At 39.0% G+C, this 15491-nt stretch overlaps 1 protein-coding gene across 6 annotated transcripts in view; it reads right to left on the bottom strand.

Annotated features, from left to right (window-relative positions):
• LOC138807059 (nuclear factor of activated T-cells 5) overlaps positions 1-15491 on the bottom strand; it is a 95528-nt gene that overhangs the window by 78735 nt on the left and 1302 nt on the right. For 4 of the 6 annotated variants that reach the window (XM_069992640.1, XM_069992641.1, XM_069992644.1 and 1 more), the window contains exon 2: positions 14462-14515. The exons of the other annotated variants lie outside the window; for them this stretch is intronic. In XM_069992640.1, the coding sequence (XP_069848741.1) occupies positions 14462-14515 (54 nt within the window). The remainder of the gene's footprint in view (positions 1-14461; positions 14516-15491) is intronic. 6 annotated transcript variants of the gene reach the window in all.

The raw sequence follows: 15491 nt of genomic DNA, 5'->3' as shown, positions 1-15491 counted from the left end.
GGCCCAGAGTTCAGGCCCCATGACCGAACCCCCAAAAAAAAAAATGTTTGTAAGAGTCTATAGAAAGAAAGAATGGATTCCTGAACCAAGGTAGTAGCAGTTAGAGTAATGAAAAGGACATGAATGTAAAAATATTTAGGAAGAGGTAGGCACCAGTGACTCACACCTGTAATCCTAGCTACTCAGGAGGCTGAGATCTGAGAATCGAGGTTCAAAGCCAGCCCAGGCAGGAAAGTCCCCGTGAGTCTCTTATCTCCAATTAACCCTGAGAAAACCTGAAGTGGCACTGTGGTTCAAGTGGTAGAGCACTCTCCTTGAGCTGAAGGACTGAGGGACAGTGTCCAGGCCCGGAGTTCAAGCCATGACTAATAATAATAATAAGTAAATAAATAAATAAATAAATAAATAAATAAATAAAATGTTTAGGAAGTAGATGAAATGAATTAGATGACTGGCTGCAGCAGAGGGAAATAAAGATTTCCAACTAATTCATAGGAATTCTTAGTTAGGAATTGATAGAAGGTGGAGCCACTTTCCATGACAGAATACAGAAGTAAAAGGAAATATGGGAATCTGCGAAGTTCTCAGTTATTCCACATACATGCAACAAATACTAAGCACTCAATTGGCATCCAAGGAAACCCTCTGCAGATATAAAGCTCTATTTGCCTACTTCCAGTCCACTATTTTGCCTTGCGAAGTCCAGGCAGCTTGACTTTCTCAGACTCTGTGCTCTATTGCATCAATTCTAGATCACTGGCTTCTCCTCTATTTTTCTGGAAATGCTATTGTTTTTATTTTAAAAACTGACCTTCCTACAGTCCCTTTGTTACTTGACGCTATGGTTTCCCTGACCATTTCAATATTATTTATATATCTCTCCTATGTATTACCCTCACCAGAATATTACATATTGTTCAATAATTGCCTCTTGTATTTTTTTTTTTTTTTTGCAGGTCATGGGGCCTGAACTCTTGGCCTAGGTGCTATCCCTCAGCTCTTCAGCTCAAGGCTAGCATTCTACCACTTGAGCCACAGCACCACTTCCAGCTTTTTCTGCTTATGTAGTGCTGAGGAATCGAACCTAGGGCCTCATACATGCAAGGCAACCACTGTACCACTGAGCCACCTTTCCAGCCCCCTTTATTTCTTGTTAGCTGTATACATCATGAGGATGGTAGCTGGGTCAGTTTCATACTGTCTACTCACTCAACAGTACAGTGCTTTACATAAATATGGCATTCACTTGATGAGTGCATGAATGAACAAGAAAACACATTCCATGGGACAGGTCATGTAAGAAAAGAGGGAGAAGGATCAGAATGGCAAAAGAACCAGGAAAAAAGCTAGGGGGAAGGGGGGGGGGGAGAGGGACAGAGGGTCAGGCCCAGACAAAAGTACATCCCCTACCTGAAAAATAGCCTAAAACAAAAAGGATTAGAATGTGACTCAAGTGGTAGATCACTTGCCTAACAAGCAGGAAACATTGGAAGGAGGGAGGAAGGGAGGGAGGGAGGAAGGGAGGGAGGGAGGGAGGGAGGGAGGGAGAGAAAAAAGAGAAGGAGAAAGGAGGGGAAGGGGAAAGGAGGGGAAGGAAACTACTAATCAATAAACTCTTCCCATAGGAAAGAAAGGATTTTCTTAAGAAGCCTGGGCCATATAAAAGACTTATTAAGTGAAAGAAGAAATTGTATATATTTTACAGCATAGTCATTTAAAAAAATGTTTAGGGCTGGGAAGGTGGCTCAGTGATAGAGTGCTCACCTTGCATGCATGAGGCCCTGGGTTCAATTCCTCAGCACCACATAAGCAGAAAAAGCTGGAAGTGGGGCTGAGGCTCAAGTGGTAGAGCGCTAGTCTACAGCTGAAGAGCTGAAGGACAGTGCCCAGGCCCAGAGTTCAGGCCCCACGGCCAACAAAAAAATAAAAATAAAAAATAATGCTTAAAGAGTCAAGATGATGGGTGCCAGAGACTCGTCTATAATCCTAGCAACTCAGGATACTGAGATCTGAGGATAATGACTGTAAGCCAGTCTAGGCAGGAAAGTATATGAAACTCTTATCTCCAACTGGCCACTAAAATGCTGGAAGTGGAACTGTAGCTCAAAGTGGTAGAGCTGTAGCCTTGAACAACAACAACAAAGCTCAAGGAGAGGCTGGGAATGTGGCTTAGTGGTAGCGTGCTTGCCTAGCATGCATGAAGCCCTGGGTTTGATTCCTCAGTACAACATAAACAGAAAAAGCTGGAAGTGCTATGGCTCAAGTTGTAGAGTGCTAGCCTTGAGCAAAAAGAAGCTCAAGGACAGTGCCTAGCCCTGAGTTCAGGCCCCAGGACTGGCAAAATAAATAAATAAATAAATAAATAAATAAATAAATAAATAAAAGCTCAAGAATAGTACTCAGGCTGAGTTCAAACAATAGGATCAGTGTGAACACACAAAAAGATCATACAGAAGAGATTTAACTAAAAAAAAACAACAACAACAACAAAACAAAACAGTCAAGCCCTAGCTGTGTCATGTGTCTATACTCCCAGCTACTAGGAAAGCTGAGTAACCCTTATGTTACTTAATAATGGCCCCTAAGGGAAAGATAGTGTCGCAATGTTATTACAATATAGTTATAATTATTCTACTTTATTCCTAGCTATTGTTGATAATCTTTTCCTGAACTGAGTTTAGAAACTGTATCATGGAGATGTATATATATGAAAAACCACAGTGGTAAGACTTAGCCCTGTTGCTAAGTACAGGCTTCCAATGGGATTCTTAGAATGTACCCTTTGCAGATAAGGGAAGAGCACTAGTGTATTCCAATATTATTTGTGATAAGAAGCAGATAGCATATTATAATGAAAGATCAAAGACAGAATCAAGCTTTCATTATGACTCTTACTTTTTCTTACATAACCTTGGGAAAGTTAAAAGGAACACTTAGTTGTCTCATTTGTACACGTGTTTATATCAACTTATAGAGTACTATGTGCTAGTAATGTGTACAACACACCTAAAACTAATACTACTATATTAGTTGGAGCTTCTTTTTTTTTTTTTTGTCGGTCGTGGGGCTTGAACTCTGGGCCTGGGCGCTGTCCCTCAGCTCTTCAGCTCAAGGCGAGCGCTCTACCACTTGAGCTACAGCGCCACTTCCGGTTTTCTGGTGGTTTATTGGAGATAGGAGTCTCACGGTCTCTCCTGCCCGGGCTGGCTTTGAACCTCGATCCTCAGATCTCAGCCTCCTGAGTAGCTAGGATTACAGGCGTGAGCCACCAGCGCCCGTCAGTTGGAGCTTCTAATAACAAATGAAAGCCATAATTCTGCCCTGAAAAGGGTATGCAATAATGAAATGTTACTAGGATACTGATTGGATTCTATGTCTTTTATTCTGAGGGCAGTTCCATGCTCATTTCAAGATGACTTTAATTTCACCTCAAAATACACAGCTTTCCTTTCCATAGGAGTTGAACTTCCTGTACATATCTAGACTACAGAAGAGTTCCTTACATCAAATACCTGTAGTGTTTTAAAGACATTTTGAATTTGTTGTCAACATTGAACAATAACATTTTACATGAAAATCCAGACTGTGGGCTTCTCCGGACAAATCACAAGATCTGGCAACACAAAATCTATATTCTCAGAAGAAAAGCTGGGGCACCCTGCCTACTTTAGAGTTCTCCAGTTACAATATCAAGTGATGTGTATTATATCGTCTCCTGCAGGAGCCTAAGTTTACAATACCAACACTAGGTTGCAAGACTGAAGGAACAGGAGGAAGAGAGGACAAAGAATATATTCCTGGCAAAACTTCAAGAGCTTATTAAAGATTGGAACAGTGAGTGGTCTCATCTTTCTGGACCATACACACCTTGGCCCTTAGAGGCAATTTAATAGAAAGAAAGAAAGAAAGAAAGAAAGAAAGAAAGAAAGAAAGAAAGAAAGAAAGAAAGAAAGAAAGAAAGAAAGAAAGAAAGAAAGAAAGAAAGAAAGAAAGAAAGAAAGAAAGAAAGAAAGAAAGAAAGAAAGAAAGAAAGAGAAAGAAAGAAAGAAAGAAAGAAAGAAAGGAAAGAAGGAAAGAAAGAAAGAAAGGAAAATTAAAGAAAAAGAAAGAGAAAGAAAGGAAAGAGAAAGAAAGAGAGAGAGAGAGAAAGAGAGAGAGAAAGAAAGAAAGAAAATTAAAGAAAAGGAAAGAGAGAGAAAGAAAGGAAAGAAAGAAAGAAAGAAAGAAAGAAAGAAAGAAAGAAAGAAAGAAAAAAGTATGAAAGAGAGAGCGAGCTTATAATAGTCAAAGGCTGGCAAATACCTGATCTTCCAGACAATGAAAATAAGGCTGTGATGCCAAAAAAAAAAAAAAAAATTTCCTTTTTTTTTTTTACTCCCACCAGTCCTGGGGATTGAACTCAGGGCCTGGGTACTATCATTAAGCTTTTTTGCTCAAGACTAGTGCTCTACCACTTGAGCTACAGCTCCACTTCTGGCTTTTTGGTGATTAACTGGAGATGAGAGTCTCAGGGACTCTCCTGCCCAGGGTAGCTTTGAACCGAAATCTTCAGATCTCAACCTCCTGAGTAGTTAGGATTACAGGCATGAGCCAGGGCACCTGGCTAAAGACTAATTTCTTAAAAAAAAAAAAAAAAAAAGCTCCAATCTTATAGTTAAATGAATTAAAATTTGATACTCTTATACAAGTACTGCATATTTCATAAACAGCAACACTATCTACATTAGCCAAAACATAGAAACCAAAATACCTATTAATACATGAATAGTAAACTGAACAGTAAACCATGATGTTCATAAAACAGAATAGTATTTACCCGGAAAAAGAAACTAAATACTAATAAATGCCACAAAATGGGTAAACCTAAAAGACTTTATTGTAGGATAGGTTTGTAACTTGGTGGTACAGTTCCTGCTTAAGCATGTGTGTGACCCTGTATTTAATCCCAGCACAGCAAAAAATAAGGAAAACAAAATACTGAAAGAAGCAAGACACAAAAGGCTACATTTTGTATAATTTAACTCACATGATGCACAATATGTAAAGAAGCCAAGGGAGGAAACTAAGAAGAGATGCTAACAGCAACAGGAATTTCTTCCAAGGTGAAGGGACTGTAGTCAATAGACAGGAATAAGAAATAGGAAGTTTTGGAGCCCAGGAAGAAAGGGGGTATCTAGGGCCGGGAAGGTGGCTCAGTGGTAGAGCACTTGCCTTGCATGCATGAGGCCCTGGGTTCGATTCCTCAGCACCACATAAGCAGGAAAAAAAGCCGGAAGTGGCGCTGTGGCTCAAGTGGTAGAGCACTCGCCTTGAGCTGAAGAGCTGAGGGACAGCGCCCAGGCCCAGAATTCAGGCCCCATGACCAGACTCCCCCCCCCAAAAAAAAAGAGAAAGGGGGTATCTAATATGCAGGAATGTTTCTTCTTTCTCTTGAGCCTGAAGGGGCAGAGATAAGGATAAGGAAAAAGGAAAATTCACGACCTATAGTCCATTTTCTTTGTTGAAATAAATTGTTATTTGCCAAGAATGATAGATACAAAGGAGTAGCCTTAAGAGATTCATTGTGAGGTAAAGCTGACAAGAAATATATCTTTAAAAAGAGCTCCTGAGCTGCTATAGGAAGGTCCTGAATTCACAGGCTATTAGACTACATGTTATTTTCTCCATGGAACCCTAAAAACAGTAGTTTAGGACTACTGAAGATGAATGGTTAGGGTTATTCAGGGCATGATTAAATGGATGCATATGATAGGGAAACAACATAGGCAGAGTAAAGAGTTCTTTAGGATACAAACTCATACTTTATCTTATCCTTAAGGTTATTTTCCATTAATCTTTTTTATTTCATGTTCTTCCCTGCTTATACTGCCTTGTTTTATATCAGAATCAAAAACAAACACACAGGCTGGGAATGTGGCTGAGTGGTAGAGTGTTTGCCTAGCATTCATGAAGCCCTGGGTTTGATTCCTCAGTACCACATAAACAGAAAAGGCCAGAAGTGGCTCTGTGGCTCAAGAGGTAGAGTGCTAGACTTGAGCAAAAGAAACTCAGGGACAGTGTCCAGGCCCTGAATTCAAGTTCCAAGACTGGCAAAAAAAAACAAGCAAAACAAACATACTTTAAAAATAAGGAGAAGTGTCATGAGCTGGTGGTTCATGTGTATAATCTGTAGCCACATAGGAGTCTGAGATCTGAGGGTTGTGGTTCAAAGCCAGCCTGGGTAGAAAAGTCCATGAGACTCTTATCTCTAAAAAGCTGAAAGCGGAGCTGTGGTTCAAGTGGTAAAGTGCTAGCCTTGATCACAAAAGCTCAGGGAAAGCCACCCAGGCCCTGAGTTCAAGCCCCAGCACACACATGGAAGTGGAGGAGTAAGCTGGACACCAATGATTCATAAACACCCTTAGCACAATGAAAGTTGACTTCACTGTCTGCCTGTACTTTCTCTATTCACATTTATTACTCACTCAACTACGTGGCTTGTGTTCACAACACTATAAATTATTGTTACCAATAAATTTCTAACTGAATTATTTCTCACTTCTGAAACAGTTGACTGTGAGGGCCTACTCTCCATTATCTTGCTAGCTTGTTTCTTTTCTTCCTTCATTGGCTTTTTTATACTAGGGTTTGAGCTTTCTATCACTCAAGCCCCACTGGCTGGACAGGCTAGAAATTAGCCTATCTCTCTCTTCATGTCCTGTATTTTGGCAGGAAGTTTTTGGTCCCTGTTTCAAATAATATTTAAAAATACTAGCATAATGTAAAATCTTATTTTATATATGCTGGGCATAGTGGCACACACCTTTAATCCTACCACTTGATTCTGAGCTTGAGGCCAGCTTAGGGTACATAGCAAATTATATGACAGCCTCAATGCATTAAAAAATTATTATAAGTTATTTCATATCAACTTTCATATATAATTATTTCACTATCTCATGTAAATTATGTACTTTTTATACTTCACACAAAGCAAATATTAAACTACCAAATTGTACCTACTAACCAAATCCTTCAATGAATTTAATTATACCTATATTTAACTAGCAGTTATCCAGGGTCCTCATTAACCCCTAGCAATGTCTAATTAATAATACAAATACAAGAATACCTTTTGAGATTTAGCATAGTTTATAGCATCTGTAGATACAGAATTAAGTCTCACTTCACCAGTGTAGTTCTTTCTTTCTGCCTCTGAAATCTGTGGTATTTATTGGAAAACTGTAATTCTCTTGCTACTATTAAATATACATATTTGCTTTCTACAAATCAACATAAGGGAATGACCATACATATTAATCTAAATGAGGCTAATATGTCTACATCACTAATTTTTCAGTCATCTGTATTCTAATTTACTGAAATTTAGTTTATCAGCTCTTCAGCTCAAGGCTAGCGCCCTACCACTTGAGCCACAGCGCCACTTCCAGCTTTTTTCTGCTTGTATGGTGCTGAGGACTCGAACCCAGGGCCTCAGGCATGCAAGGCAAGCACCCTGCCACTGAGCCAACTTCCCAGCCCTCACTCTTAAAATTTTAACAGGAGCTGGGCACTAGTGGGTCACACCTATAATCCTGGGCTATTCAGAAGACTGAGATCTGGAGGATTAAAGCTAAAAGCCAGCTCCAGCAGAAAAAGCCTGAGAGATGACACCGCCAAAAATAATCAACATAAAGTCAGGAAGAAGGCCTGGCTCAAATGGTAGAGTACAAACTGAGTGAGCAAGCAAGCCAAGTTCAAAACTCAGGTTTTGGCACACACACAAAAAAAAGTTTTATCATAATAATGTGGTCAAAATACAGAAAATGTATTCATTTTGTCATCTTAAAAGAAGCTCATTGATATTAAATACATTCACAATGGTGTATAACATAACCAATATGGCTTCTTTCTGTCTGGCTTATTTCATTTTTATGTTTCTGAGGTTCATTCATGTAGTAGAATGTATCAAAATTTCATTCCTTTTTAAGGGAAAATAATATTCTATTGTTCATGCACATTGTATTTTGTTTAACCATCATCTATTGAAGGAGATTTGGATTGCTCCTTCCCTCACCAAAAGACAGGGTCTTGTTATGTAACCTGGCTGACCTCCAACTCATAATCCTTATGCTTCAACCTCCTAGGACAGGTATGCAACATGAAGTCTGGCCTTTCTTTTTCTTTTGGTGCTGGGGATAAAACTCAAGAGACTCACACCATAGGCAAGCACTCTACCACAAGTTTATCTCCCCAATCCTTTCATCTTCTAAGCGTTGTAAATAATGCTACTAGTGTACAAGTAGCAGCTGAGTGCTGGTTTCCAACAACACTCCTTAAAATCTCAGTATCCTCAGGCTGGGAAGGTGGCTCAGTGGTAGAGTGCTTGCCTTGCATGCATGATGCCCTGGGTTTGATTCCTCAGCACCACATAAGCAGAAAAGGCCAGAAGTGGTGCTGTGGTTCAAGTGGTAGAGTGCTAGCCTTGAGCTGAAGAACTCAGACAGCACCCAGGCCCAGAGTTCAGGCCCCACGACCGACAAAAAATAAATAAATAAATCTATCTCAGTATCCTCAATAGCTTGGATTACAGATATGAGCTGATGACTCCAGGTGTGTGTATGCGCGTGTACGCGTGTGCGTGCGTGCGCTAGTGCTTAAACTTGGAGCCTGGGTGCTGTTCCTGAGCTTTTTCTTAACTTTTTTTGGCTCAAGGCTAGTGCTCTACCACTTGAGCTACAGCTCTACTTCCAGCTTTTTTGGTGCTTAATTGGAAATAAGAGTCTCAGGGACTTTTTTGTTCAGGTTAACTTCAAACCACTTCTGAGTAGCTAGGATTACAAGCATGAGCCACCAGTGCTCAATTCTTTAAAGCCTAATATTTCATCTGATCATTTTAGTGTAATTATTATTCCAATTGAAGCTTGTTACATGACTGTGTATAATTGCAGCACAATCATTTCAAACTTAACAACCTCCCTTCTTTTCTGAATGCAGTATTTCCTCTTTTGTTTATTTAATAGGTATTAAGAACCTGTAATATTCAAAGCAATGTGCCAGGCAAATAAGTGAGGTCACCATCAATGTAACTCTTTTTTTAAAAATTGACTTTAATAGATGATGTTCTTTAGGTTTTATCATAGCTCTACTTCAATGAGTACTCCTAATATTTCACAGATATTATCTTAGCATGATTTAGATTTCTTTGCCTAAATGCTTGCACATATTAGTTTCCCCTTATCTGTAGTAGTTATATTCTATGACCGCCAGGGAATGGCTGAAAGACACCACAAGATAATATCCAACTCTACTTATCTATACATACATACCTATGATTAAGTTTAGCTTACAAATTAGGCACAGAAAGATATTAACAATTGCTAATAACTGGGGCTGGGAAGGTGGCTCAGTGGTAGAGCGCTTGCCTTGCATGCATGAGGCCCTGGGTTCGATTCCTCAGCACCACATAAGCAAAAAAGAAAAAAGCCGGAAGTGACGCTGTGGCTCAAGTGGTAGAGTGCTAGCCTTGAGCTGAAGAGCTGAGGGAGCACCCAGGCCCAGAGTTCAGGCCCCATGACCGGACCCAAAAAAAAAAAACAATTGCTAATAACTAAGCTGAAAATTAAAAGTACTATAATAACAGTTATTATGTAAGCTGGGTGCTGGTGGCTCACACCTGTAATTCTAGCTACTCAGGAGGTTGAGATCTGCGAATCACAGTTGTTTTTTTGGGTTTTTTTTGTCTGTTTTTGTCGGTAGGGCCTGAACTCTGGGCCTGAGCGCTGTCCTTCAGCTCTTTAGCTCAAGGCTAGCGCTCTACCACTTGAGCCACAGCATCACTTCCGGCTTTTTCTGCTTATATGGTGCTGAGGAATGGAACCCAGGGCCTCAAGCATGCAAGGCAAGCACTCTACCACTGAGCCACCTTCCCAGCCCTGAGAATCAGTTTGAAGCCAGCCTCTGTGACACTCTCATCTCCAAAAAGCCAGAAGTGAAGCTGTGGCTCAAGTGTCACAGCACTAGCCTTGAGCAAGAAAGCTCAGAGATAGCACCCAGGCCTTTAGTCCAAACCCCAGAAATGGCACAAAGGAAAAAAATATATATGTGACTATGATCTCTCTCTCAATAATCAAAATATTAACATTTTCTGACTGCAGCTAGCCCTGGATAACTGAAACCAAAGAAAGTGGGAAAAAAAAAGAGGGGAATATTGTAACTTGGAATTTAAATAAAAGAGCTTTTCTAAATGTTGAGACCTTTAATTTAAAAAAAAAACTTAAAAACTTAAAAATTATTCTCTCCAAAAAAATTACTGTAAGAAATTAAGACCTAAAAAATGAGAAAAAATCCTATGTTTATAGACAAAACAACTCAATACCAGGGCTGAGGATATAGCTCAGTGGGACAGCATCACCACAAAACAAAACAAAACAAGTGATGTAAATTGAAACTGCTCAAATTAGCCTACAGATTCAACACAATCACTATGGAAGTTATATCTAAGTTCTTTGCAGAAATTGTGACACTGCTTCTCTAATTTATACAGAATTCCCAGAACACTAAACAGTCAATACAATCTTACAAAACAAAAAAGTTGAGCCAGGTGATGTGGCCCATGCCTATAATCCCAGAAGTAGGTGACTCTTGATTCTGAGGCCAGGTAGGGCAGTTTGAGACTCTATCTCAACACACCAGAGCTGGAGGTGTAGCTCAACTGATAGAGTAGTTAGGCCTTGGATTTAATCATCAGCTTGGTGGGAGATGGAAGATGACAAGAGAAAGGTTGAGACAGGTGGGAAGAAGATACAAGCATGTAATACAACACTCTGGAGAATAAGGAAAGGATCCTAAATTTGACGCCAGCCTAGACTGCATGGTGAGGCACTTATAACAGCAAAAAAATAAAGTTGGAAGGCTCATAATTCCAGATTTAAAAACTGGTAGATACTAAGATAGGCTAGACATACAAATGAAAGAACCAAGGGAGGGTCTGGAAATTATCACATACATATATGCCCAACTTATTAATACCAAGAACACTAAGACCATTCAATGGAAAAACAATAGTCATTTCAACAAAAAGTGCTGAGACAGACGAGTATCTACACACTAAAGAATGAAGCACTCCTACCTCACAGCATACCAAAATTAACAGAAAACAGAGTAAGGTGTGGAAACATATTTAGAATCCCAGCACTCAAAAGGCTGAGATAGGAAATTAGTGAGTTAAGGATTCAAACCTGAGTCTAAAAGAATGGACTATGTGTTTTTACAGGATATAAATACTGAAAGCAATAGCTACTTGCCATACTGTTGAAAGAAGGGCAAGGGAGCCACAAGAAAGTTTACTGAGTAAGTTCGAATATGTACTCTTGAATAAAATCGAATTACTGTGAAAATTAATACAAGAACTGAGTATATAGTGGTACATACTGGCAATCCCAGCCCTGAGGAGGCAGAAGTAGATGTAGGAGAATCCCAGGCCAGCCTGACCTACACACAAAGTTCCAGGCCAGCCTGGGCTACGTAAGGACCCTGTTGTGGCCTTCAAAAGATATTAAATCAGTAATGCACAATTATTTATACATGAAGTGTTACATATAATATTTGTTTTTAAATAATCCAGCATAGGAGAATGAAAGAATAAAAGAAACTAGCTTGGTAATTTCTAAAGCCTAGAAAAAGGCATGAGGAATACATTTTATTCTATTTTTATGTATTCTTTATCTGTCTAAATTAGAGGTTAAAAATAACAATAGGATGGCATAGATTCAATACTTCATTAAACAGCCAAATAACTTTTTGTCATACCTGTGTCAAAAATACCAAAAAAGGGACAGCTCACACATGTAATCCTAACTACTCCAGAGATTGAGAACGGAGCACTGAGGTCTGAGGCCAATCTGGGCAGAAAGGTTCAAGAGACCTTATCTCATAAGCAATCAGCAAAAAAAAAAAATTGTATGAGGTGTTGCTCAAGTGGCACAGCATCAGCCCAGCAAACACAAGACCCAAAGTTCAAATCCCAATCCTACCAAAATATAAAAAAGTAATAATTTTATAAAGAAAAGAACATGACACACTTAAGGCATTGCTTTTTGGCTGGGAAGGTGGCTCAGTGGTAGAGCGCTTGCCTTGCATGCATGAGGCCCTGGGTTCAATTCCTCACACCACATAAGCAAAAAGAAAAAAGCCAGAAGTGGCGCTGTGGCTCAAGTGGAAGAGCGCTAGCCTTGAGCTGAAGAGCTGAGGGACAGCGCCCAGGCCCAGAGTTCAGGCCCCACAACCGGACCCCCCCCCCCAAAAAAAAAGACATTGCTTTTTATATGCAATCTTATAAGGACGGTCTTAAATAGTTAAGTATCTTCTCAACCAAACCAAAAAATTTGTTAACAGGTAGATTTAGGCACAAACATGTAAAGATACATATTAGATGCTTGTACTTCCTATAACTCAATAAAATTTTTTAAATAATAACACCTTTTTCATTTCTTTCTCCTGCTTGATAAGCTCCATGATTATGACACTCTTGTTTGTTAGCCAGGAAATGGATTGGTCAGGACAAATGACTCTACAACACAGAACAGGAATAAAAACCCAGCTAGAGCCAGGTGCTGGTGGCTCATGTCTGTAATCCTACTCAGGAGGCTGAGATCGGAGGATCTATATTCGAAGCCAACCCTTGGCAGGAAAGTTCGTGAGACTTTTTTTTTTTTTTTGTCAGTCCTGGTATTAGTCTTGAGCAAAAGAGTTCAGGGACAGCACCTAGGCTGAGTTCAAGCTCCCAAAACAGTGCAGACGCATACACACAAACACACACACACCTAGCTACCTACGTAGAGATTGGTGGCTCTCACCTATAATCCTAGTAACTGAGGAGGCTGAGCTCTGGAGGATCATTGTTCAATGCTAGCCTAGGCAGAAAAGTCCAAAAGACTATAAAATAACCACTAAAAAGACAGGCTAGAGATGTGGCGCAAGTGGTAGAAAGCCAGGTAAGCAAACAAGCACAGCAGCAGGCCTGAGTTCAAATCCAATACTCCCCTCATCCCCCAAGAAGAGTAAACATTTTCTGCTTCACAAGAAACATTTCTAAACCTTTCTCTCTACAGACTATAGTTTTAAGAATATTTAAGTTTCAGAACTGGAGACATGGCTCAAGTGGTAGAGCACCTGTCAGCTGTGAGCAAAAAAGAAGGCAAGAATAAGAAGCCCTGATTTCAAACCTCAGTACTGGCACCAAAAAAACAAAACAAAACAAAAAACTACTTTGAATTTTGTTCATACTAATGTATTTTATATGTTCTAAATTATGCTGTCAAAACAATTTAGCTGATTCGAAAGGAAAAAAGCAAGTTTATTAAGCCAGACACTGCCTATATTAGGCATTTTAATATACATTAGCTAACTAAACTTGAAATATCTGTTTCTATAGAAACAATATTAAAGTTTAGAGAACTAAATCACTTGCCCCAGGTCAGAGCCAATATGTTGCTAAATTGGTATTCAAACTAAAGCTCAATTATAACACCCACTTTTCCCCCCACAATGCTTACTGGAGTACCTCTAAGGAAGGAAAAACCTATACCCAAGTCAAACTTGAATTCTTATGGCCTTATTTAAGTGGGTCATAAAATGCCTAAGTTACTGGTTACATATATATATATATATATTTCATAGTGACAGAACTTGGCTTTGGATAAGGAATACTAACTGACACACAGAAAGCATTGTTTCTGCTGCTGTGAGCCTTTTTTTTCCCCCAAAGTCTCTTAATTTCAGCCTATTTTTTCATTTCTATAATATCCTTGTTACCCAATACGATGATTATAAGATTCAAAGATGATAAACGTAAAATCTACAAAATCTATAAAACACGAGTATTTAATAAAGTGTTTACTAAAAACAAAGTTTCTATAATAATTTTCAGCTGTTTATTTTACAGAAAGTAACATTTTCAAAACTTTCTTAAGTTCCTTTTTTCTACACATAACTTAATTGTCTTGTTACTTAGCTTTTCTTATCCTTAAATATAGTGCAACAGTAGTAATATCAACGCTACCATAAATAAATAATATACTTTGAAATACACAGAATTTTTTAAATTCAAAATTTTCAAACTATGTGTTTGGTGTCACAATCATAATTATTAATCCATCTTAATGTCTGGGCCTTTGCACATTTAGTTTGTATATAAAAAGATAGAATTAAGATCTGGAATTCTAAAGTAGAACACCCAACACATAATTTTATATGATTTTTGAGAATTTTTTTCAAGCCTTTTCAAAGCAGATTCCACAGCCAATAAGCACTTCAAGCACAGCAACAAAATCCACTGAAATATTTAGCTGCTCTAAAAGAAGGATCAGGCTCGTTAGGAAAAACTACATTGTGTGAGTTTGCAAAGTTTCCAGCTTTCCAATATAAACTAAGAAAACCTTTGCATACTAACACAATATGCTTTAAAATGCACTTTGCTGACCTTCCAATAGTCCAGCTCTATGAAAATTCTGTGATGGGTGTAACTTCAGAGAATCTGAAAAACACAAAAAGCATTAAGTACTTTTTATGCTGAATAAGAAAAAAATGCCAAGTATAGCATACATCTCTTACATAACTACCATGTATTTTTGAGAGCTAAAGCCCATATTTGTGAATTTATTCACTGCAAAAGGTCGAGTGCTTCCACACTGTTCTCCAAGCTAAACTTAGACTTTGATAAAGTATTTGTTTCATGGAAAATTATCTGAAGATTACTGCTCAAATGGTGTTAGTGTCTTTATTTTTAGCACCCAATTGTACTACATTAGTCCTAGTCTAAGAGCCATCTCTTGATACTGATTCTTCCTCCTGACACTCAAAACTACGATATTTCCAGACTACTTCAGGTAATATCTGAAAAACATCCTATCGGATGGTGACTGCCAACTAAAGCCATTAGAGCAACAGACAATGGCTTCAGTTACTAAGTAGGACTCTGTGTACAAACTCAACAGTCAGTCTATGAAGTCCAGTGCCTTCCAGTGAAAACCATGTCATTCTAATTCACTTAAATTCAAATTTAAATGTGAAGCTGGAGCATAAAATCAACTGAATAGATACATGAAACCAAAAACAAGAGGATTGCTGAAATTTCTCAGGAAAGGGGTTCACAGTGTCACATACTTAATCTTTAAGATAAAATAAAGAGCTAACCCAGTTCCATCTCTTGTCCTATGCCAGGGTAAAAACTGATCGATGCAGTGAGCGCATTTTTGTGAGATGCCCCTTACACTGAGAACCTGTTTTGACACATTCTTGTGTCAAGTATAGGAATTTGACCCCAGTAGGGATCACCTCAAAGAGTTAATATTTTAGATGATGGGAATCCCCTGCAGGCCTTAGCCAGCAAGAGTTTTTAAATGGGAATCTCTGTCCAGTGAGTGCCCCCTCTCTGCAAGGAGCCCTTGAACGGCAAAGAGAAAATTCTCAGAGGACGGCGTCTGTGCCTGAACCTGGCACTCCAGGGAGAG

The sequence above is a fragment of the Dipodomys merriami genome, unplaced genomic scaffold (assembly GCF_024711535.1).
Source record: "Dipodomys merriami isolate MVZ:Mamm:240054 unplaced genomic scaffold, mDipMer1.0.p SCAF_41, whole genome shotgun sequence".
In the NCBI taxonomy this organism is placed as follows: Eukaryota; Metazoa; Chordata; class Mammalia; order Rodentia; family Heteromyidae; genus Dipodomys; species Dipodomys merriami.
Note: the sequence above shows the minus strand (reverse complement) of the source record. Positions and strands in the feature narration are given on the sequence as shown.